Source organism: Stegostoma tigrinum, chromosome 6 (assembly GCF_030684315.1).
Source record: "Stegostoma tigrinum isolate sSteTig4 chromosome 6, sSteTig4.hap1, whole genome shotgun sequence".
Lineage (NCBI taxonomy): Eukaryota > Metazoa > Chordata > Chondrichthyes > Orectolobiformes > Stegostomatidae > Stegostoma > Stegostoma tigrinum.
Genome location: NC_081359.1, coordinates 81,798,038 through 81,822,264, shown reverse-complemented (window position 1 = coordinate 81,822,264; position 24,227 = coordinate 81,798,038). Strand labels below are relative to the sequence as shown.

Here is a 24,227-nt window from a genome sequence, read left to right as displayed (position 1 = left end):
TATCATGAATGGGGCAAACGTCAGAAAAATTCCAATATGCTGGCTGAAATGGTCTTGAAATAAAACTACGAATAATCATTTACATTTTTTCAAGATTTGTTTGCAGCCTTTTGCTAATTGAATGTTTTTTTCAAAATTAGGGCACATTTTAATATATAGCAAGCATATCTAGAGTTAAAGTTAATACACAAATTTTTTCTTTATCAGGTCATTTCATTAAAAGCTATAAAAAGGTAGTTCAAGATGTACATAAACATTAATCTGAAACATGAAGTTTATTATAAGTTATTCAAATAATCCACAATTTTACTTAATAAACCACCACCAGCACATGCTACCCTCGCAGCCAACCCTGAAGATAGAAATTCAGTTATTATGTTTTACTGGGAATTTGGAAGTTCTGGAAACAACTCTTTTATTTAACCAGATAATCAATCTTGAAAACTGTTCTGCCCCATCAGGAATCACCTGGTTCCACAAAATTGAAAATAAATGAATTGGCCTTCTTCAATTTCAAGCTTTAAATCTGATAAAACTATTTCCATTATGTAGTACCTGATTTTCCCAAAATGTGGATCACATATCCTGCTAGGTCCACCTCGTTGCAGAAGGCTCTAAAGAATGGATCAAGGAGCATTCTATAGGTCACTGCCTGCCTAGGTTGATAGAGTTTATTCAACACTTCAGGAGATGGCTGAAACAAATAACAAAATATATTGCAAAATATCAACAAATTTACAGATAAAGAAGACTTGTTAACTTTCTCAAATGCCAATCCAGATTGATTATAGATTCCCCGTTGCAAAAACATCCAATTGGCTCTTAAATGAATTGAAGGTTTTTGTTTTTCTGCATTATTTAGAAGTCTATGTAAAGATCACCCCACATGGAAGGAAAATTTAGGACAATGTCAATAAGTTATTGTGTACTAATTTTTACCTGTGGCCGCACGTCCTATTCAAAGCTCTACTTCAACATAATTTTTAAAATTCACTATTTCAATGGAATTTATCTTGGATACATATAACATTATCACAGTACGTTAAAATGCTGGAGGGTACATGGCTAACTGCATCTTTGGTTCAAAAATGCAAGTTGAGTAATCTTGCTCAGTTATCAAGCATGTGAGTTCAATAGCCATTCACACAGCATATACATGCGCCTTATTCATATTATTTTGTCCAAGAGTACAAAATAATGACAAAGTCGAATACCATGAATGATAGAAATCTATAATTTTTTAAAAAAGAGGTTATCAATTCAGTATGTCAAGCAGTATTTGCAGTAGGAAGAAAAGAATTAATGCTTTGATTCACTAATTCTCATCTGTTAAAAATTCAATTTGTTTTATGCAAGTGCAGTGGGTGGGAAGTAAAGAACAAAAATGGGATTTATATGATAGGTTGAAAGGCAGGAGTGATGAAGTAGGTAGTGATGGGACCATTTGAATTCATGTCAGATCTGAAGCATGGTGGGGGGAGGAGATGCATTTGGTGGTGGAATTGCACTGGAGATGATAGAAATGGGTTGAGAATGATCATTTGAACGTGGAGGCTGCTGGGGTGGAAGATAGGCATGACCCAAACTTGTGAGGTGAAGGAAGAAATGTTGAAAGAGAACAGCAAAGCACAGGAATTGGGGCAGAAAAAGCTGATGGCGCATGAGCCCCAGTGGGCTGAAATCTTCAAAAACAACATAAAGCAAACTGATTTTTTTTTAAAACTCAGAAGAGATTTAAACAAAAAGCACTGGATAAATTAGGAGAATTGTTTAGGGGCCTGACAAGAGGCAGGGTGTGAGGAATGTAATTCAGATAGCAGAGACTGGCTTCCAGCCTACACACAAACGGAAACAGAAACTCAAGGCAGGGAAGAGAAGATTAATACATGGAATATGGGGAGTTGAAGGAGAGAAGCTATTGTAAGAAAAGTTGATGACATTTCCGAATCTGAAACAAGAGCAGAATATCAATGTACTGCAGAAAGAGATGATAGAGGGGAGAAAGATAAAGCCACAATAAAGAACTTTCTATCTATCTCTCTGAATGACAGGGTCAAACACAGTTCTGATCAAAGGTCAAGAACTGAAATATTAACTGTTTCTCTTTATAAAGGCTTTTTCAGCAGTTTTCATTTCTAATTTCAGGTTTCCAGTGTGTGCCCAGAATATTTTCGTTTTGTACCATAATTACAGTAAAAATGTATTTTCATTGGAATGCTTTTTATCTGCAGTGAAAATGAAAAGCTAACTGCACAAATTTTTTTTATTCGTGGAGTGCTTTTTGTTTATGGGTACTGGTGGTGCTTAAAGTATTTCTTGTATTGGAGGAATTAAAAATGCTTTACCGAGACCAATCTGCACAAAAAATCCCTCAGATGCTTCTTTTCAAGGCTGAAAGGACTAGGTTTTTTTAAACAGTCTTTCATAATAAGTTTGAACTGTAACTCAAAAGATTGTTTATTGGAGGTAGTGAAGTGACCAGATCTGAAATCAATACTTGAGATTTGTTCTGAACAGAGTTAGTTTCACGACAATATTAAGAGGATCAAATATTTATTACATTCAAAGTAAGTACTTCACAATATTTAACAGAATTGACTATATCAGTACTGTGCATCAAGCCATCAAGTTTTTGCTTCTGAATTATGTAGCTTCTCTCTTCCACATTTGTCAGCCTAAAATGTTCAAATGATCAAGATGTTTTACAACTTTAGCAAATTGTAAACTATGAGACCAAAAACCTTTAATTACTCTTGACAATAAATATTACCAAGAGGTCTATTGTTCTGGACTGTGTGTTTCCGTCGTTGTTTAATTTACACAGGAAGGACTTCTTGCAATATGCTCAGCAAAGAACATGAAATACACTTTCAATTCAATTTGTTTTAATTATCTAATTTACCTGCAGCTGTCGGTATCTAGTTTTCTTTGTAGCAGTCAACTGCAGATCAGCATGGTTTAACCGATTCTTGTATGATGAGGTTGTCAAATAACAGAGATGATACCTTCCACCCTCCTTCAGGAGGCAATGTAATTCAGCAACTGGGCGCCAGATATTTAACATGTAAACTATTTTGGAAGAAAAATGAATGAGCTTCTAGATAAAAGTTCACAAAATAAAAATATTTTGGTATATATGAGGATAAAGTTACATGAATCTATATGTTCTAAGAAAATATCAACAATATTATATTTCTCTAGCACCAGCTAAAGCAGCAAATGACATCACAAAGGACCGAGTAGGAAAGAAATCAAAATGGTAGAAGGGTATTTTCAATCAGACTGTTTAGGTCCTCTAAAGAGCAATCTAGTCAGTCCAATTACCCCATTTTATCTCTCCCATATGCCTCACTACAGATATGTGGATTGCATCTGGAGTATTTAGATATACATAGAAGAACAAGACAACTACATCAATATCCTCAACAGTAACCCGTTTATCTAACATAAAGCGAAAAACGACCAGGAAAGTATAATTGAGTCAAGGTGCATGCCAGATTCTTCATTTCAAGATAAGTAGGCTCATCCATCTAAACAACAAAAAAATCCAGGAACTCAGCTGCTCAAAATCAGAAACACAAACAGAAATTGCTGGAAAAACTCAGTAGGTATGGCAGCATCAGTGACAAGGAAACACAGTTAACATTTTGAGTCCAGTGACTCTTCTTCAGAACTGATTGTAGCTAGGAAAAGGTTGATAGATATGCTTAACGTTGTGTGGAGGAAGAGTAGGAGCAATCAATGGAGCTGAGAGAGACAGAAACATTGTTGAACAGACAAAGGAATGAAGGGTCTAGGCCCGAAACATCAGCTTTTGTGCTCCTGAGATGCTGCTTGGCCTGCTGTGTTCATCCAGCTCCACACTTTGTTATCTTGGACCCTATTAAAGATCTATTCCTGGTACAGGATTTTAAAAGGGTTAACATTTTAGAAAGAGAACATTATATATTTGATGTCAAAGGTGCATCAACAGTAAAACCATTTGTTTCCATCTTCCTGACATTGATGGACTTTGCCTCATTTGTCACAAACTCTCATCCATGTCTGTTCTGTGGAGTATTCCAGTGTTTTTCTGGCTGCTCTCCTACATTCTACCCTCAATAAAGTTGGAGGTCATCTCCTACCAGCGTCTTAGCCCAAGGTAAGTTCCATTCCCTTTCAAACATACACTGAATTACCTTGCCTCCCAGTCAGCTAACATCTTGATCTTGGAAGTTCTCATCCTTGATCTGAAAACTCTCCGCGACCTTACTCATCACCATCTACGTTATCTCCTCCAACCCTTTAAGATATCCGAGCTCCTCTAATTATGCCCTCTTGTGCACTTCCAATTATAATTGCTGCACCATAAGTGGGCATGTCTTCAGTCACCTAGGCTTCAAACTCTGGTATTTCTTTCCTACATCTCCACCTTACTTCTGTCCCTGACATTTACCATTTCCATCAAGTTTTCTGCAATGGTCTAACTGCAACCTTTTCAGGAACAACACACTTCAATAACAGAAACAATTCCACGCCACACCGACTTTTTTCCAGCTAACCGATTCTTCAAATGTCATTTACTATAGTTACGGCCTTATGAAATGCAAGGCAGAGTAGACTCATAGGGCTGAATGGCCTATTTCTCCTTGTACTTCATATGTTTCTAATCAATTCCTTTGTCATCCTTTGCTAAAATCTAACTACTCCCAGTCCTCAGGTCTGCTGCTTTTTTGGTGAATGTCTATGTCCATTTCTTAGATCAAATACTATCCTTAATTACCATTGTTGTCCACTGTCAGTCTACCTTTCCAGGTTTACATCAACCCTGGATGGATCCTGCCTGGCCCCAGGATTTGTCTATTTTAACGTACTTCAAAACACTCAACACTTCCTCCTTTTTTACGGTGACCTGCCCAAGAATATTCACACACCTTTCCCTAACCTCAACATCCCCCACGTCCCTCTCTTTGGTGAATACCAATGAAAAGTACTCATTAAGGATCTCACCCAATTCCTCTGGCTCCGCATATAGCCTTGTTCCTTTATCCTTGAGTGGGCTTACTCTTTCCCTAACTACCTTCTTGCTCCTAATACAAAGTATAAAACACCTCAGCATTCTCTTTAACCCTGCTGGCCAAGTATATTTTAGGCGAGGCAATGACCTAATGGTATTCTCACCGGACGAGTCATTCAGAGACTCCGGTAATGCTCTGGGGACCTGGGTCCAAATTCGACGACAGTAGATGGCGGAATTTAAATTCAATACATATCTGGAATTAAAAATGTCTAACAATGACCATGAAACTATTGTCAATTGTCAGGAAAAACCCATCTGGTTCAATAATGTCCTTTAGGGAAGGAAACGGCTCTCCTTATCTGGTCTGGCCTGTGACTCCAGACCCACAGCAATGTGGTTGACTCTCAACTGCCCTCTGGGCAATTAGGGGTAGTTAATAAAGGCATGCCTGGCCAGTGATGCCCTCATCCTCTGAATAAATAATAATAAAAAAAACAAAAAAATCACAGCCCCTTTTATCCCTCCTAATTACCCGTTTGAGCTCCTTCCTACTTTCTCTACACTTTTCAAGGACTTTGTCTGTATTTAGTTGCCTAGATCTTAAGGTAGCATGCTTTTTTTTGACTAAGGTAATAACTTACCCTGTCATCCAAGGTTCCTGAATCCCTGTCCTTCACTTTCACAGAAACATGCCTGGCCTGCACTCTGATCAACTGGTTCTTAAAGGACTCCCACGTCAGATATGGATTTATGTTCAAATAACTGCTCCCAATCCACATTCTTTAGATCTTCCCTAATTCAGTTATAGCTTGTCTTCGCCCAAATTAACACGTTCATCTGAGGTCAACTCTTGTTGTTATCCATCAGCATCTGAATCATGGTTACAATTCTCAAAATGCTCCCCCACTGAAACTTCCATCATTTGGCCAGGCTCATTTCCCAAATTCAGGTCCAGTGTGGCTCTCTCCTCACTGGGCTATCCAAAATTTTTCAAAAACAAAAAAAAAACAAACCCTCCTGGGCACACTTAATAACTCACTCCTCAACGAGAACCCCAGCACCAAGGGAGTTCCGGTCAATGGTTGGGTCAAGGGTAGTTAAAATCACCAACCACAACAACACTGTTATTTCCAGAATCTGACCAGATGTATCTTCATCTATGCCCTACTAGGAGTTGGGAGGTCAGCAGTACAATCTCAGCATTATGACTGCACCCTTTCTATTCCTGAGCTCTATCCATAATGCCTCACTGCAAGATCCCTCCAGGGTGAGCTCCCTGAATTCAGCTGCGATATGCTCCCTAAACAGTAATGCAACTCCCAGATAACAAAGTGTGAAGCTGGATGAACACAGCAGGCCAAGCAGCATCTTAGGAGCACAAAAGCTGACGTTTCGGGCCTAGACCCTTCATCGGGGTGGGTGGGTGGGGGGGATGGAGGATGGGGAGAGGGTCCTGAACAACTCCCATCTCTTTTGCTTCCTCCTCTGTCTCATCTAAAACATCAGTATCCTAGAATGTTAATCCTGTCCCTCTTTTAACCATGTCTCAGTGTCAGCAGCAACACCGTAACCGCAAGCATTAATCCAGGTTTTAAATTCATCTGTTTTACCTATTATACTCCTTGCAATGAAGCAAATACTGTCCAAGCTTCCTGTTCCAATGAACTCAGCAACCTCTCCCTGACTGCTTTTCCTCCTAACTATGTTCGTCTTCGCCTCAATCTCTTCCTCAATCTCTATATACTTAGTGATCTGTTCTACAACCCCTGCCACACTTGTTTAAACTTTTCTGAGTGGCACTATCAAACTTCTCTGCCAGATACTGGTGCCCCTCCAGTTTAGGTATATCCCACCTCCCTTGGAAGGCATCCCAATGATCCACATATCAGAAGCCCTTCCTGCACACAAGCTCTTAAGCCACAATTCAATTGTTCTGTCGGTCCCTGATCCCAGCCTCAATAGCATGTGGCAAAGAGAGTTATCCTGAGGTTACTACCCGAGAGATCCTGTTTTTCGAAGTTTACTAACCAACTCCCTGAATTTTGTTTTATTCAGTCATGTAACTGTTCACTAGGCCAGCATTTAATGCCCACGCTTAATTGCCCAGAGGGCAGTTAAGAGTCAGTCAACCATGTGCTGCGAGTCTGGAGTCATGTTGTCCAGGCCAGGTAAGGACAGCAGCTTCCTTCTCTAAAAGGGCATTAGTGAACCAGACAGGTTTTCTGATAATGGGTTCAAGATCACCGGTTAGATTTTTAATTCCAGAAATTTACTAAATTCAACTTCTACTATCTACCACGGCAGTACTCGAAACTGGGTCCCCAAAATATGACCTGGGTTTCTAAGTTAACAGTCCAGCAATAATGCCACGAGGCCACTGCCTCCCCTTAATTGCTGTTGCAGGGCCATCTCACTGTACCTACCTATGTCCATGTTGGCACAAATGACAATGACTTCTGTTTACCCTCCCATTTCAGGTTGTTAGTAATGGCACACATCAACTCCAGCTTCCCAGATTGCTTTGATCTACTACAATTTGCCTACCATCACAACAATCAGACAGCTGATGCCATCTCCCTGGTCCTACACTCATCCCTGGAACATGTGGAGAAGGAGGACACCTATATCAGGCACCTATTTATTGACTTCAGCTCCGCCTACAACACCATAGTTCCAACTAAATTCATCTCCAAATTCCAAGACTTAGGAATATGCTCCCCCCTTGAATTCCTGACACATTGACCACAATCAGCAAGGATAGGCGACTACACCTCCTCCTTAATAATCCGCAACATCTGTGCCCTGAGTGCAAGGCTGTGCGCTCAGCTCTTTGCTTTTCTCCTAATACACTCATGACTGTGGCCAAATTCTGCTCTAACTCCACTTGCAAGTTTGCTGATGACATCACTGTAATGGGTTTGATCTTAAACAATAATAAGACAGAATATAAGAAAGAGATAAAGAGCTTAGTGGCATGGCGATAAGACCATCTCTGTCAGCAAAATGAAGGAGCTAGTCAACTTCAGGAATTAGAGTGGAGGATACACCTGTGCCTGTATCAGTGGTGCTGAGGTGGAGATGATCAAGAGCTTCAGGTTCCTAGGAGTAGATCTGTCCTGGTCCATCCATATTGACAGAATGGTCAAGAAAGCACACCAACACGTCTACTTCCTCAGAAGGATAAGGAAATTTGACATGTCCACAATGATACTTACTAACTTTTACAGATGCAACACAGAAAGCATCCCATCTGGATGAATCACAGCTTGGAATGGCAACTGCCATGCCCAAGACCGCAAGATATAACAGAGAGTTGTGAACACAGCCCAATCCACTATCCAACTTTGACTGTCCATACTTCCTGCCAACATAATCAACGACATCTCCCATCCTGGATGTACTCTCTGCCACCCTCTTCCACAGAAGGAAACAGAAGCTTGAAAAGATATACCAACAGATTCAAGAACAGCTTCTTTCCCACAGTTATCAGACTTTTGAGTGGACCTCTCATATTTTAAAGTCAACCCTTCTCTGTGCCTTCTCTAGTTGTAACAATATATTCTGCATTTTGTTCTATTACCCTAACGTACTTATGTAAGGTTATAATTTGCCTGGCTGGCACACAAAACAATATTCTTCACTGTATTTCAGTGTATGTGACAATAATAAAATCAAACCAAAAATTCCACTACACTTGACTTGCACCAAGTCCAGTTCACCCATGCTTATTGGCCTACACCAACTCCTGATTGACTAATACCTTGATTTCAAAGCTTTCAATGCCTCCATGCTCTTGTCTTTCTCCCAGCTCTCCACAGCACTGCAAGTTATTCATGCTCCTCTATTATTAGCCTCATGTTATCCTGATTTTGATTGTTCCAGTTCTTTAGATGCCTAGACTCCAAGTTCCAGAAATCCATCCTTTACTCAAATTTTCTTCACAACCTACCTTTTTTATTCAAGCGAATGCTACTACCTTATTAGCACCTTAAGATGGCTCACTATCAAATCTTGCTTTTTTATATGTTCATGAAAATTTTATTGCATTAGAGCACAATGCAAATACAAAGCTGCTGCTGCAGAAAATTACATATTCAATTTTAAAGTGTCTGTAAGCGAACTATTTCCCAATGTTTTCAAAATACATTTTAAGGGCTATTTCCCATAAAATAATTGGAACTACAAAAACATATGGTCACATAGTATTGCCTGTGAGCATGAAGTTGATAGCTCGTTTTGAAGCTAGTTCAGCTTATCACATTTCAATCATTAAATTTTGCTTGGAAAGATCATAGATTGATTTAATATCCTTTCTGCAAGTTAAGGAAACTATGATTAATATTCACATCCAACTTATATCGAACTCACCTGCATTACTGTCCTGATTTTTGTAGTCCACAACGCTGAGTTTCCACACCAGGCTGACATCCCTTTTTGTGCAGCTGTTTTCATGTTGAGCACTTTCTAATGCTTTTTTGAACTCGGCCTCAATCTGGGCTTGTTTTTGTTCATTCAACAATTGTCTATAGTTATTCAGGGCTCTCAACTGTTGTTCATTTAAATAGCCCTGCAAGGCAACACAACCTATGTAACATATTCATTATTCTATGGAAAAATGCACCGGACCCGAGAAAGAACTCAGGTAATAACATTTTCAATATGGTCGAGTGTGCTAAGCCCAAAACCCTCTCAAAACATGGCGATTGAAATCAGTGAACTCCTTGCTGCAAATATTCAATAGAACATTATCTGGAAATAAAGCTTGTTTAGACTGTTGCCCAAAGAAACTCAAACCTATTCTAACCATAACCATAAACAATGTTCAATGAAAACAAAATATAGCCAACAACAGAAACTATCACAACATCCATTTCTTTCACATTCCTGTTTCCAGAGAAATGTTGACGAAATGTCTGGACATCCCAAAGAACACTTGAACCCCACTCCCTAAGATTTAACAAGTTGTATAGAGTGTCAGAACATTTCCAACAATCTAAGTACACAGACTGCATATTTATTACAAGTTGATAGGAAAGAGGTATTGGGATAGGTTGCCAACACTTTTAGCTGATAAAGTACCAAGGCTTTTACGCAGTTGTAGCAAACTGCTGAAGAGTCTAAAAGAACTAAACAGGATGGACCAATCAGGATCAAGTAGGGTACCAAAAACAATGGCAAAATCACCCCTTCTGAGCCTGCAAAATCTTGCTTAGGGAGTTGTGCCAAAATGACAGGGGGTGAGGGCTGTGTGAAGTTTTTCCACTGATCAGCTGAACTCACTCCGATGCTTCTACATCCCTCAAGTAATGGGGCCAAATTATACACAGTACTCTAGATGTTATTTCATCAATGCAGCAACATGTTTCTTTTACACTATATTCCTTTAGCAATAAACGCCCAAAACTCCATTTATCTTTCTTATTACCTGCTGTAACTGCAAACTAGTTTTTCGCAATTCATGCATAACATTGACAGGATGCAGAGATAAAGAGATGGGCTGAGAGGTGGCAGATGGAGTTCAACTTGGATAAATGCGAGGTGATGCATTTTGGAAGGTCGAATTTGAAAGCTGAGTACAGGATTAAGGATAGGATTCTTGGCAGTGTGGAGGAACAGAGGGATCTTGGTGTGCAGATACACAGATCCCTTAAAATGGCCACCCAAGTGGACAGGGTTGTTAAGAAAGCATATGGTGTTTTGGCTTTCATTAACAGGGGGATTGAGTTTAAGAGTCGTGAGATCTTGTTGCAGCTCTATAAAGCTTTGGTTAGACCGCACTTGGAATACTGCGTCCAGTTCTGGTCGCCGTATTATAGGAAAGATGTGGATGCTTTGGAGAGGGTTCAGAGGAGGTTTACCAAGATGCTGCCTGGACTGGAGGGCTTATCTTATGAAGAGAGGTTGACTGAGCTTGGTCTCTTTTCATTGGAGAAAAGGAGGAGGAGAGGGGACCTAATTGAGGTATACAAGATAATGAGAGGCATAGATAGAGTTGATAGCCAGAGACTATTTCCCAGGGCAGAAATGGCTAGCACGAGGGGTCATAGTTTTAAGCTGGTTGGTGGAAAGTATAGAGGGGATGTCAGAGGCGGGTTCTTTACACAGAGTTGAGAGAGCATGGAATGCGTTGCCAGCAGCAGTTGTGGAAGCAAGGTCATTGGGGTCATTTAAGAGACTGCTGGACATGCATATGGTCACAGAAATTTGAGGGTGCATACATGAGGATCAATGGTCGGCACAACATTGTGGGCTGAAGGGCCTGTTCTGTGCTGTACTGTTCTATGTTCTATATGTTCTAAGGACTCCAAAATGAATAACCTTACGCTTACCTAAGTTAAATTTCATCTGCCAAATTTTGGCCCATTCACTTAACTTGTCCATACCCATTTGTACATTTCGTATTTCTTCATTGCAACTTAACTTTCCCACCTATTTTAATATCACCTGCAAATATGGCTATAGTACTTTCTAGCCCTTAATCCAAGTAATTAAATATAGATTGTAAATAGTTAGGGCCTGAGAACTGAACCCTGTGGCACAACACTCGCTGCATCTTGCCAACCAGAAAAAGACCCATTTCCCCGTACTGTTTCCTGCTGGTTAGCCAATCTGCTATTTAAGTTAACTAATTACCCCTAACCCATTAGATTTTTCTTGGTGTACTACCCTTTTGTGCAGCACTTTATCAAACGCCTTCTGAAAGTCCAGATAGTCCACTTTTATACAATGTGCATTATCCACATTGCTTGTTACATCTTCAAAGTCACAAGGCACTAGCTAGCCCATGGTGCTGAACGTCTATTGGCATGGTTAGAGAATTGGCTAATGGGAATGAGGAGTTCTTTTTCAGGTTAGTGACCTGCAACCAGTGGAATTCCATGGGGATTGGCAATGGGATCACATTTGTTTACAATTATAGGGGAACTTAGCTGTCTGGATACAGAATTGGCTGGCCAACAGAAGGCAGCGAGTGGTAGTAGAAGGAAAATATTCTGCCTGGAAGTCAGTGGTGTTCCACAGCACTCTGTCCTTGGGCCTCTACTGTTTGTAATTTTTATTAATGACTTGGATGAGGGGATTGAAGGATGGGTCAGCAAGTTTGCAGACGACACAAAGGTTGGAGGTGTCGTTGACAGTATAGAGGGCTGTTGTAGGCTGCAGCGGGACATTGACAGGATGCAGAGATGGGCTGAGAGATGGCAGATGGAGTTCAACCTGGATAAATGCGAGGTAATGCATTTTGGAAGGTCGAACTTGAAAGCTGAGTACAGGATTAAGGATAGGATTCTTGGCAGTGTGGAGGAACAGAGGGATCTTGGTGTGCAGATACATAGATCCCTTAAAATGGCCACCCAAGTGGACAGGGTTGTTAAGAAAGCATATGGTGTTTTGGCTTTCATTAGCAGGGGGACTGAATTTAAGAGTCGTGAGATCTTGTTGCAGCTCTATAAAACTTTGGTTAGACCGCACTTGGAATACTGCGTCCAGTTCTGGTCGCTCTATTATAGGAAAGATGTGGATGCTTTGGAGAGGGTTCAGAGGAGGTTTACCAGGATGCTGCCCGGACTGGAGGGCTTACCTTATGAAGACAGGTTGACTGAGCTCGGACTTTTTCCATTGGAGAAAAGGAAGAGGAGAGGGGACCTAATTGAGGTATACAAGATAATGAGAGGCATAGATAGAGTTGATAGCCAGAGACTATTTCCCAGGGCAGAAATGGCTAACACGAGGGGTCATAGTTTTAAGCTGGTTGGAGGCAAGTATAGAGGGGATGTCAGAGGCGGGTTCTTTACACAGAGTTGTGAGAGCATGGGATGCGTTGCCAGCAGCAGTTGTGGAAGCAAGGTCATTGGGGTCATTTAAGAGACTGCTGGACATGCATATGGTCACAGAAATTTGAGGGTGCATACATGAGGATCAATGGTCGGCACAACATCGTGGACTGAAGGGCCTGTTCTGTGCTGTGCTGTACTGTTCTATGTTAATGACGTGGAGGAAGGAAGCAATTGTGCTGTAGCCAAATTTGCAGATGACATGAAAAAAGGGGGAAAAATCAAATTGCAAGAGGGATACAACCAATTTATGGAGATTTAATAGGTTAAGTAAGTGGACAAAAGGTTGGCAAATGGAGATTCATGTGGGGAAAATGTAAAGTTGTTCGTCTTTCCAAAATGAATAAGAGAACATTTCATTTAAATGGGGAAAAACTGCTGAAATCTGCATCCGGTCAGGACATGGGCAGTTGGGCAAGAAACACAAAGCTAGCATGCTGGTAATCAGGCAAGCTAATAAAACGTTGGCCCTTATTTCAAGGGGGTTGCAGTATAAAAGAGTAGGGATGTCTTCCTGCAACTGCACAAGATGCTGATGAGACAAAATCTGGAGTACAGTGAGTAGCATAGAAATAATTATCTATAAATCACTACATCATCAATTACACGTCTCACACTATTCCTCATTTTTAATGGAAATGCAGGTGAAATATGTAAAAAAAAATTTACATATGTCTAAAATTCAATGAACAGACACACTGCAACCTAAATACTTGGGAATTGTCTTCACTAAGGAGGACACAAATATCTTTTCAGAAATGTAGGGGGACAGAGGGTCAAGTACGAAGGAGGAACTGAAGGAAATTCTCATTAATCAGGAAATGGTATTGGGGAAATTGATGGGATTAAAGCCAGTTAAGTTCCCAGGGCCAGACGCTCTGCATCCCAGAGTACTGAAGGAAGTGGCCCTAGAAATGGTGGATGCATTGGTGATCATTTTCCAGCATTGGAAAGAGAGTTCCAATGGACTGGAGGGTAGCTAATATAACTCTACATTTTAAAGGAGACAGAAAATGGGTAATTATAGGCTGGTTAGCCTGACATCAGTAGTGGGGAAACTGCTGCAGTCAATTATTAAAGCTGTATTAACTGATCATTTGGAAAGCAATGACAGATTCGGTCCAAGTCAGCACGGATTCATTAAAGGGATATTATGCTTGACAAATCTTCCGTAAATTTTTTAAGCATGTGACAGTACAGTGGTTAAGGGTGAATCAGTGGATGTAGTGCATCTGACTTTCAAAAGGCTTCTGACAAGGTCGCACAATAGAGATTAGTGAGCAAAATTAAAGCTCATGGAATCGGGGGTAATGCACTGACATGGACAGAGAACTGGTTGGCAGGCAGGAAGCTGACAGTTAGAATAAACGGGTCCTTTTCAGAGTTGCAGACAGTGATCAGTGAGGTACTGCAGGATTCAGTTCTGGGACCCCAACTGTTCACAATATACATTATCAATTTGAACGAAGGAATTGAATGTAATATCTCCAAATGTGCATACAACACCAAGCTGGGTTAGCAGGTTTTGAGAAGATATGTAGCTCAGGTTGAGTTTCTGGATGTGAGTTTGCTCGCTGAGCTGGAAGGTTCGTTTTCAGATGTTTCGTCACCATTCTAGGTAACATCATCAGTGAGCCTCCGATGAAGCGCTGGTGTTATGTCCCGCTTTCTATTTATCTGTTTAGGTTTCCTTGGGTTGGTGATGTCATAGAACACAGAACATTCCTGTTCTTTTTCTCAGCGGATGGTAGATTGGCTCCAAATCAGTGTTTGTTGATGGAGTTCCGGTTGGAATGCCATGCCTCTAGGAATTCTCGTGCATGTCTCTGTTTGGCTTGTCCTAGGATGGACGTGTTGTCCCAATCAAAGTGGTGTCCTTCCTCATCTGTATGTAAGGATACTAGTGATAGTGGGTCATGTCGTTTTGTGGCTAGTTGATGTTCATGTATCCTGGTGGCTAGCTTTCTGCCTGTTTGTCCAATGTAGTGTTTGTCACAGTTTTTGCAAGGTACTGACGAACGTCATCTACAAAATACCTTGCAAAAACTGTGACAAACACTACATTGGACAAACAGGCAGAAAGCTAGCCACCAGGATACAGGAACATCAACTAGCCACAAAATGACATGACCCACTATCACTCGTATCTTTACATACAGATGAGGAAGGACACCACTTTGATTGGGATAACACATCCATCCTAGGACAAGCCAAACAGAGGCACGCACGAGAATTCCTAGAAGCATGGCATTCCAACCAGAACTCCATCAACAAACACTGATTTGGAGCCAATCTACCATCCGCTGAGAAAAAGAACAGGAAATGACATCACCAACCCAAGGAAACCTAAACAGATAAATAGAAAGCGGGACATAACACCAGCACTTCATCGGAGGCTCACTGATGATGTTACCTAGAATGGTGACGAAACGTCTGAAAACGAACCTTCCAGCTCAGCGAGCAAACTCACATCCACCAAGCTGGGTGGCAGCATATGCTTGTGAGGAGGATGGTTAACAGGTTGCTGGGTGACTTGGACAGGCTGCCATATGGGCAAATACTAATGCAATATAAAAATGTGGATAAATAGGAGACAAACCAATTCAGTAAAAACAGGAAGGCTAATTATCTAAATGGTGACAGTTTAAGAAAAGTCTCTGAATGTTAGCATGCAGGTGCAGCAGATGGTGAGGAAAACTAATGCATTGATAACAAGGGGATTTGGATATAGGAGTTAGGAGTCTGGCTGCAGTTGTACAAGGCCTTGGTGAGGCACACCTCGAGTACTATGTGTAATTTTGGTCTCCTAGTCCAAGAGAGGTAATTCCTGCTATTAATGGAGTACAGTGAAGGTTCACCAGACTGATTCCTGGGCCTGACACATTAAGAAAGGCTGGATCGACAGGGCTTTGCCAGGGTGGGGGGTTGCGTGGGGAGAGGTGGTGGAGATCGCATAGAAACGTATAAAATCCTGATGGGACTGGGCAGGCTATTCATGGGAGCAAAGTTCTCAATGTTGGTTAATCCAGAACTAGGGGGTCACAGTTTGAGAATAAGTGGGTAAGCCATTCAGGATGGAGATGAGAAAGAACTACTTCACTCAGAGTTGCGAACTTGCGGAATTCTCTACTACGGAAAGCTGTTGGGGCCAGTTTGTTAGATATATTCAAGAGGGAACTGGATGTGGCCCTTGCAGGTCATGGTTAAACTAAGGGTGCAGCTATTTCATCCATTTACCCCCAACACGACACATACCTGAGCAGTATTCTAAAAGGAAATACCATTCTAAACATCCAAACAACATTCCAAAATACTGATTGCAGGGAATAAATTATAACGATAAATACACATTTAAGACAGTTGAAAATACATGCTTGATTACCTCAACAGATAATGGATCTGAAGAATTCTGAATTGCTTCAAACAAATCTACGCCATCCTGAAGTATCATGATCTGTTGGTCACTTAACTTCGGCACTTTGTGTTCTCTCTTTTTCTTTTGGTCAACTTCAAAACAAAACATTTTACTTGTTTAACATAATTTTAATTGATTGTTTATTTTTAAAAATCAAGGAACTAATTACATTTTTGCTGTTAGCAAGGACATAAAATAATCAAAGAAAAAGATGCTGAAATACCATGTGGAGAGCGAACAGTTAACTTTTAAAAAATTCATTTATGGAATGTTGGTGTCACTGGCTAGCATTCACTGCCCACTGAGCAGCTAAGAATCAACTGCATTACCATGGGTCTGGAGTCACATGTATGCCCAACCAAGAAAAGATGGCAGATTTCCTTCTGTAAAAGACATTAGTAAACCAGGTGAGTCTTTATCCCCGACAACAGTTTCATCATCAGGCTCTGGATTTTTTTTATTGAATTCAATTTCCACCATCTATCATAGCAGGATTCAAACTCGGGTCTGCAGAACATTATTGGGTCTCTGGAATAATAGTTTTGCCATAATACCAATAGGCCATAGCTGCCCCCCGATCATCTTTCTCCTTAGGTACCACCTACCAAACAAGCAACTTCCACTCCATGAGCAGGAGAAAAGGAAGCAGGCCGTATGTGCCCTATTATCTTCAAGCTACACACCATGGAAATATATTAGAAATAATGGGAACTGCAGACGCTGGAGAATCCAAGATAACAAAAGATCCCCCCGCAGTGGTCGAGAACGCCCTTGACCGCGTCTCCCGCAACACATCCCTCACACCACGCCCCCGCAATAATCGCCCTAAGAGGATTCCCCTCGTACTCACATACCACCCCACCAACCTCCGGATACAACACATCATCCTCCGACAATTCTGCCATCTACAATCCGACTCCACCACTCAAGACATTTTTCCACCCCCACCCTTGTCAGCCTTCCGGAGAGACCACTCTCTCCGCAACTCCCTTGTCCCCTCCACACCCACCACACCCGGCACCTTCCCCTGCAACCACAGGAAGTGCTAAACTTAGCCCACACACCACCTCCCTCACCCCATCCCAGGCCCCAAGATGACTTTCCATACTAAGATGTTCACCTGCACATCTGCCAATGTGGCATACTGTATCCACTGTACCCGGTGTGGCTTCCTTTACATTGGGGAAGCCAAGCAGAGGCTTGGGGACCGCTTTGCAGAACACCTCCGCTCGGTTCGCAATAAACAACTGCACCTCCCAGTCGCGAACCATTTTAACTCCCCTTTCCATTCCTTAGACGACATGTCCATCATGGGCCTCCTGCAGTGCCACAATGATGCCACCCAAAGGTTGCAGGAACAGTAACTCATATTCTGCTTGGGAACCCTGCAGCCCAATGGTATCAATGCGGACTTCACAAGCTTCAAAATCTCCCCCTCCCCCACTGCATCCCAAAAACCAGCCCAGCTTGTCCCCTCCCCCCACTGCATCCCTAAACCAGCCCAGCATGTCTCCGCCTCCCTGACCTGTTCTTCCTCTCACCTATCCCCTCCTCCCACCTCAAGCCGCACCTCCATTTCCTACCTACTAACCTCATCCCGCCTCTTTGACCTGTCCGTCCTCCCTGGACTGACCTATCCCTTCCCTACCTCCCCACCTATACTCCTCCCTCCACCTATCTTCTCTCCATCTTTAGTCCACCTCCCCCTCTTTCGCCATTTATTTCAGAACCCTCTCCCCATCCCCCTCTCTGAAGAAGGGTCTTGGCCCGAAACGTCAGCTCCTGAGATGCTGCTTGGCCTGCTGTGTTCATCCAGCTTCACACTTTATTACATCACTGTAGGAGTTCCTTAGGGTACAGTCCTAGGCCCAACCATCTTCAGATGCGTCAATGACCTTTCCACCATCACAGTGCCAGAAACCTGGATGCTCTTATGATGCACCACGTTCAGCACCAATCAAACTCGTCAGATGCTGAAGCAGTCTGTGTCCATATGCAGCAAGTCCTGGACAATACCCAGACATGGGCGGATAAATTGCAAGTAACATTTGGCATCACATAAGTTCCAGGGAATGACCACCTTCAACTTGAGAGTACGCAACTGTTGTCCCATGATGCGCATTGGCATTACCATAGCTGCCCCACTATAAATTTCTTGAGAGATACCACAGGCCAGAAAGTGTATTGGAACGGCCAGATAAATACCATGGCTCTGAGAGCAGTTCGTATGTTAGGACATCTGCAGTAAGTAACTCAGCTCCCATCCCTCCAATGCACGTCCATTATCTACAAGGCACTTGCCATTACTGGTACAACTCCAACAACACTCAAGAAACTCGATACCATCTAGGAAAGATCCTGACACAGCACTGTAGATGCTCCTATGCTCCAAGGAATGAACTAGTTCAAGACAACTGTTCAGCATCATTGTCTGTGGGTCAATTGGGAATGGTCAATACATGCTGATATAGCCAGAACTGCCCATATCACATCAACAAATTTTTTAAAAAACCTATGAACCACAACAGTTTAAGAACATACTTTACCGTGACTTTCCACAACATTGATGTTGTCAGCAACATGCACATCCCTCGAGTAAGCAGAAGTTTATGAATATTAGAGTAATGGCCTTTAGAGTGACACAGCTTCAGATAAGCATCATATTCTCCAGGCCCCAGATTTATCAGGCATAGTGCCATATTGCACGTCTAAAAAAGGTAATGGTTTAGCACAGAATGCTAATTGTCTATTACTTCAACATAAGAGACAACTTCAAAAATAGAACCGTAATCTAGAAAGGATTATCTTCAAAAGAAAAGAAAAAAGTCTTCCAAGTTTAATTTCTTTACCACAATTTGCAATAATTTGAAACACAGTGTGGAACAAAATGCAATTGTCATTGTATTAATAAAAACCTGGCCTGTTATTTTCAAAGATATCACTATAAAAGTTCAGTGTTCTAATTACCTCCATATTGTTCCTGTAGTTCAGCCTCGGTTTTGGCATACAACAGTTCGAGCTTTCTCTGGTGATCTTCATGATGTATTTGAGCCTCTCGTTCTTCAGCCCGTTCATTCCGGAATATGTATGTTCCGTTGGATTTCTTTTCCATCCACTGAAGAAAAATGTGTCTCTCATCAGAAATACAAACTATACAATAGAAAGGGCATTGTGTATTGGCCGAGAAGAACTCTGGATCCACAGCAGACAGCAGGCAGCAATTGCTGAATTAAATTTATTTAGACCTCCCCAGAGAGGGCAGCAATGGCGGGTAGTATAGCAGAATGCTCAGCTATACAATATTACATCCCTCCTGACAGCAACTCACGTACAAGTACCATTTTACTATTTACATTTTAATGTAAAAGTTCCCAGCGTGCAATAAGACTAAACCAACACCAAAAATACAAAAAATAATTAGCAGGTTGCATCTATGATGTTACCGTAATCTCAGTCAAACATTTGAGTGATTTAGGAGAAATTTCCATGTAAAATTAAAAATACATTTCTCCCTTAATATTATTACCTGTACCAAAAAAAAACAAATTTGGCAAGAAACCATGAAAAGAATGGTATTTCAATTTTTCCTTCCTGCATACTTTCAATTAACCCATTTGTGTAGAGCTGGATGAGCACAGCAGGCCAAGCAGCATCAGAGGAGCAGGAAGGCTGACGTTTCAGGCCTAGACCCTTTCTAGCTTGACTCTACTCTCTCAAAGCTTCGACTGTCAAAACTATTTGAGTCTACTCTGCTATTCAATATAGTCATGGCTGATCATCCAACTCAGTGCCCTGTTCCCACTTTCTCCCCATACTCTACGATTCCATTAGACCTAAGAAAGCTAAAACCATAGAATATAGGAGAAGAAGTTGGCTCTTCAAATGCATGCTAAACAGCAGACACAACATGTCACAAAGCCAAGCAACCACACAATCAATGGGACATGTAATTATGATGTGGTAGAGGACAACTAAAACTTAATGCGAAGAGAAGCAGGGTACGTGAACTCCTATTCCCAATGGTAAAATTAAATGTAAAAGATAAACTGAAGTATTCCACCCATTTTCAGCTAAAAGTGATGATCCATCCTGGCATCCTCATATGATCTTGACCATTACAGATCAAAAGCGAATTTATCACCTGTACCTTGGGTACCTTTTGACAAATCGTTTCTATACATTGTAAGAAGTTGAGACCTCATGATTGCTCCTTGTGGCACACAACTCTCATGTTATCTTGACAACCGGAAAATGACTCAATTTTTTGACTATATCCTGTTAGCCAGTCAATCTACTATTCATGAATTTTGATGCAGAATTTTATCAAATGCTTTCTGAAAATTTAAGGACAGCATATCCACAAGTTTCCTTTTATCCACAGCATGGTCCACCTTCAAAGAACTTCAGTCAGTTGATTAAACATGACTTCTCTCTAACGAAGTCATGTTGAATTGATTACCTTAAAATGACTTGCTATAAACTTTCTAATAATAGCGTCATGCTATTTCCCTTTGAAGATGCTAAATTAACTGCCCTGTAGTTTCCCAATTTGTGTCCTTCCATGTTTGAATAAAGGAGTCACATTGCTATTTTCCAATCTGACAGAACATGCTCAATTCAAGGAGATTTTGGAAAACTGAACCCAACAACCTATTTAGCCCTTTATTTTAAGGCCCTCAAACAGCAATAAACTGTCCACTGATATCCAGTTGGGTTCTGTCAGGACCTCTTGACTCCTGGCCTCATTACAGCCTTGTGCAAACGTAGGTGACACAGCTAAATTCAAGAGGTATGGGGCAAATGACTACTTTAGACATCAAGGCAGCCTGTGTCTCTGTGGGCCAATATGGCTCCAGCAAAATTAAAACCAATGGAAATAAGAGGAAACCTCCGTATTGGTTAAATGTTAAAATATAACATTTGAGACTGTTGGGGAGGTGATGGCCTAGTGGCATTATTGCTGGATTATTAATCCAGAGACCCAGATAACATTCTGGGAAGTTGGGTTCGAAACCTGCCACGGCAGATGGTGGAATCTGCATTCAATAAATATCTGGAATTGAGAATCTAATGATGACCATGAATCCATTGTTACAAATGTCCTTTAGGGAAGGAAACTACCATCTTTACCTGGTTTGGACTACATGTGACTCCAGACCCAAACAATGTGGTTGACTTTCAACTGCCTTCTTGTCAGTTAGGGATGGGCAATAAATGCTGCCTAGCCAGCGACACCCTCAGCTCCTGAATGAATAAAAAGAACTGTTGGAGGCCAATCATCTCAGCACAGAATATCGCTGAAGTTGTTTCTTCATGTAGTGTCCTGGACCTAGTTATCTTCAGCTGCTTCAATGATCTCACCTTTATAAGGTCAGAAGTAGGGATGACGACTGATGAGTGCACAGAATTTAGAGCTGTAGAGCATGTGCACTCTGTTTGTGATGAATGGCAAATCATTTCAATTCCCCCTCCCACTCCTTGGGTGACATGTCTATCCTGGGCCTACTCCAGCGACACAATGATGCCATCCAGAAACTGGGGAGCAGCACTTTATATTTCCGCCTTGGGAGTCTACAGCCGAATGGCCTAAATGTGGACTTTACCAGTTTCAAAATATCCCCACCCGCAGCCTCATTCCATGACCAATCCTCCATCTCAGCCCCACCTCCTTGACCTGACACAATCTGTCCATCTTATCTTCCACCTATCCACTCCTCCCACCTCACTGACCAATCCCTACTATTGTCTGCCTGCATTCACCTATCACCATCCCACCCTACCTTCCCCAGCCCAGCACTCGGCTCTATTTATTTCTGAGCTCACTTCCCCACCTCCCTGAAAAAGGGTCCTGACCCAAATGTCAACTTTGTTACTCCTCTGATGCTGCCTGACCTGCTGCGTTCCTCCATCTCCACACTTAACCCCTCACTCCTCTCAAGCAATTTATCAAAATGTACATAATGATATCTAATAATATTAACTGACAAGTCTTCATCTACAAAAATATTTCAATTTACTCATTTTACTGCATAATCTTCCATACCTGTACAGGATAAATTCGAACAACAATCACATCAACACAACCAACCATTCCACCTTCAGTAAACAGGGAAGATATTGGTAATGGGAAAGGTCGAGGATCACGATGAAATCCTAGCTTAGCATTCCATCGAGCTGGTCTGGTACCATTGGCTGAAATCTAAATCAGAAAGCATGGATTATTATATTGAAATTCAATTCAGCAAAGTCACCATAGTCCCAGAGGATGTAGCACTGCTCTCACACGACAGCGCGGGCGAAGACGAGGAGAAGAGAGACAGAGTGGGACAAAGAGCGAGCGGAGAAAGTAGACAGAGGAGGGAGATGGCTTGTGGCAGTTTAACCTGAAGATGACCATGCTTCAGACAGAACCTTCTTCGGTAACCTCAGAGATAATGGAACCTACGTCCCTAGTGTGACACTGCGTCGCAAACTAGCCACCCAAATAACTGAACTAATGACCCCCATGTACTATTATGTACAACAGTTTAGTTTTACTTATTTGCATTGTTTAAAAAAATAATTTAGGCAAACTAATCATTTATTTGTCATTATTTATTTCATAAAGTGCAATGACAAATATAATTACCTTGCTCACAGGTGGTCAACTTAAATCACATTTCTGTCATATTATACCACGAATATTTAGCCACGATTGGCTCCTTTGTAATTAAGTTGGCATTTGCATGCAAGGACTTTTCATTATAGTTTGGAAATATTCTAAAACAATAGATGTGGAATATGAGATTCAAGCTTTGGAGAGATTTAGAAATCTTCAAACTGCAGAGAGGGCAAACAGGATATCCTGGAATCCATGTACTAGTAGATTGAAGATCTATGAAGTGTAATGGCGTACTCTCTTTTGGATCAAGTGGAAGATAAAAACTGAAATGTATTGGTTAGGCCAAGTGGTCTACTGAATGCTGTACAACACCTTGCAGCAGAATTTACATTGAGGGAAGACGATGGTGTAGTGGTAATGTCACTGGAATGAAATCAAGAGGCCACGGCTAAGGCTCAAAAGGACAGGGGTTCAAATCCCAACATTACTGACAGCTGCCATCAGCTGCAATGATGGCCGTGATGTCAAAGCCATTTTTACTTTAAAAAAACCCTCTTGTTTACTAGTGTCCTTTTAGGAAGGAAATCTGCTATCCTTACTTGGTCTGGCTAGCACATGACTCCAAACTCAAAGCAAAGCAATGCGACTGACTCTTAACTGCCCTCTGAAACAGCCAAGTAAGCCATTCAGCTCAAAGGCAATTATTGATGGAAAACAAATGTTAGCCTTGCGGGTAACAGAGAAAACAAAAGAAACAAGAAAGAAAGAATGTACCACTAACATTGCACATCAATTTAAATGAAATTCCCTAGCAACATTCATAAGTTGAGTTTTGTTCCTGGGTTCTGTAACAAAATGAATGCATTGGAAGTTCAGAGTCCACATTGTAATGTGACTGGAGTAGTGAAAGCAGGTTCCTTTCTTTGAAGGATATTAATGAATCAGCTGCATTTTTAAAATAATCTAGAAACTTTCCTTGGAAAGGCACCATAAACACAACGCACATTTGTGGGACCTATATGTGCTATTGGTAGTAACTGGCCACATGACGTATTGTCAGAAGTTACACAACACCAGGTTATAACCAATAGGTTTATTTGAAATCACAAGCTTTTGGAGAGAAGCCCTTCAATGGGTGATGTATTGTAATAGAAAACAACTCAGAACAACTAGGCAACTGTTTTCTTGGCTCTCTGCTTTGTCTCCACGTAGAAGTGAGCTTTAGAGTATGAGTCAAGAGATGGGGGCATGTTAAGGATGGGGGCAGGTGAGGGCTCTTCCATGACAGACATCATCATTATTTGGCGGACTCTCACAGTCCAGAATGATTTTCTTCCATTCTCAGGGTGAGTCCGGAGCTGGTTTTACAGTCTGATGCGG

At 41.4% G+C, this 24,227-nt stretch overlaps 1 protein-coding gene across 3 annotated transcripts in view; it reads right to left on the bottom strand.

The window, feature by feature from the left end:
- Positions 1-24,227, bottom strand: part of brca2 (BRCA2 DNA repair associated) — a 105,191-nt gene that overhangs the window by 16,336 nt on the left and 64,628 nt on the right. For all 3 annotated transcript variants that reach the window (XM_048533379.2, XM_048533380.2, XM_048533381.2), the window contains 6 exons: positions 22,290-22,445; positions 19,214-19,361; positions 16,214-16,338; positions 9,368-9,566; positions 2,903-3,069; positions 556-694 (listed from right to left, as the gene is read on the bottom strand). In XM_048533379.2, coding sequence (XP_048389336.2) covers positions 556-694; positions 2,903-3,069; positions 9,368-9,566; positions 16,214-16,338; positions 19,214-19,361; positions 22,290-22,445 — 934 coding nt within the window. The remainder of the gene's footprint in view (positions 1-555; positions 695-2,902; positions 3,070-9,367; positions 9,567-16,213; positions 16,339-19,213; positions 19,362-22,289; positions 22,446-24,227) is intronic.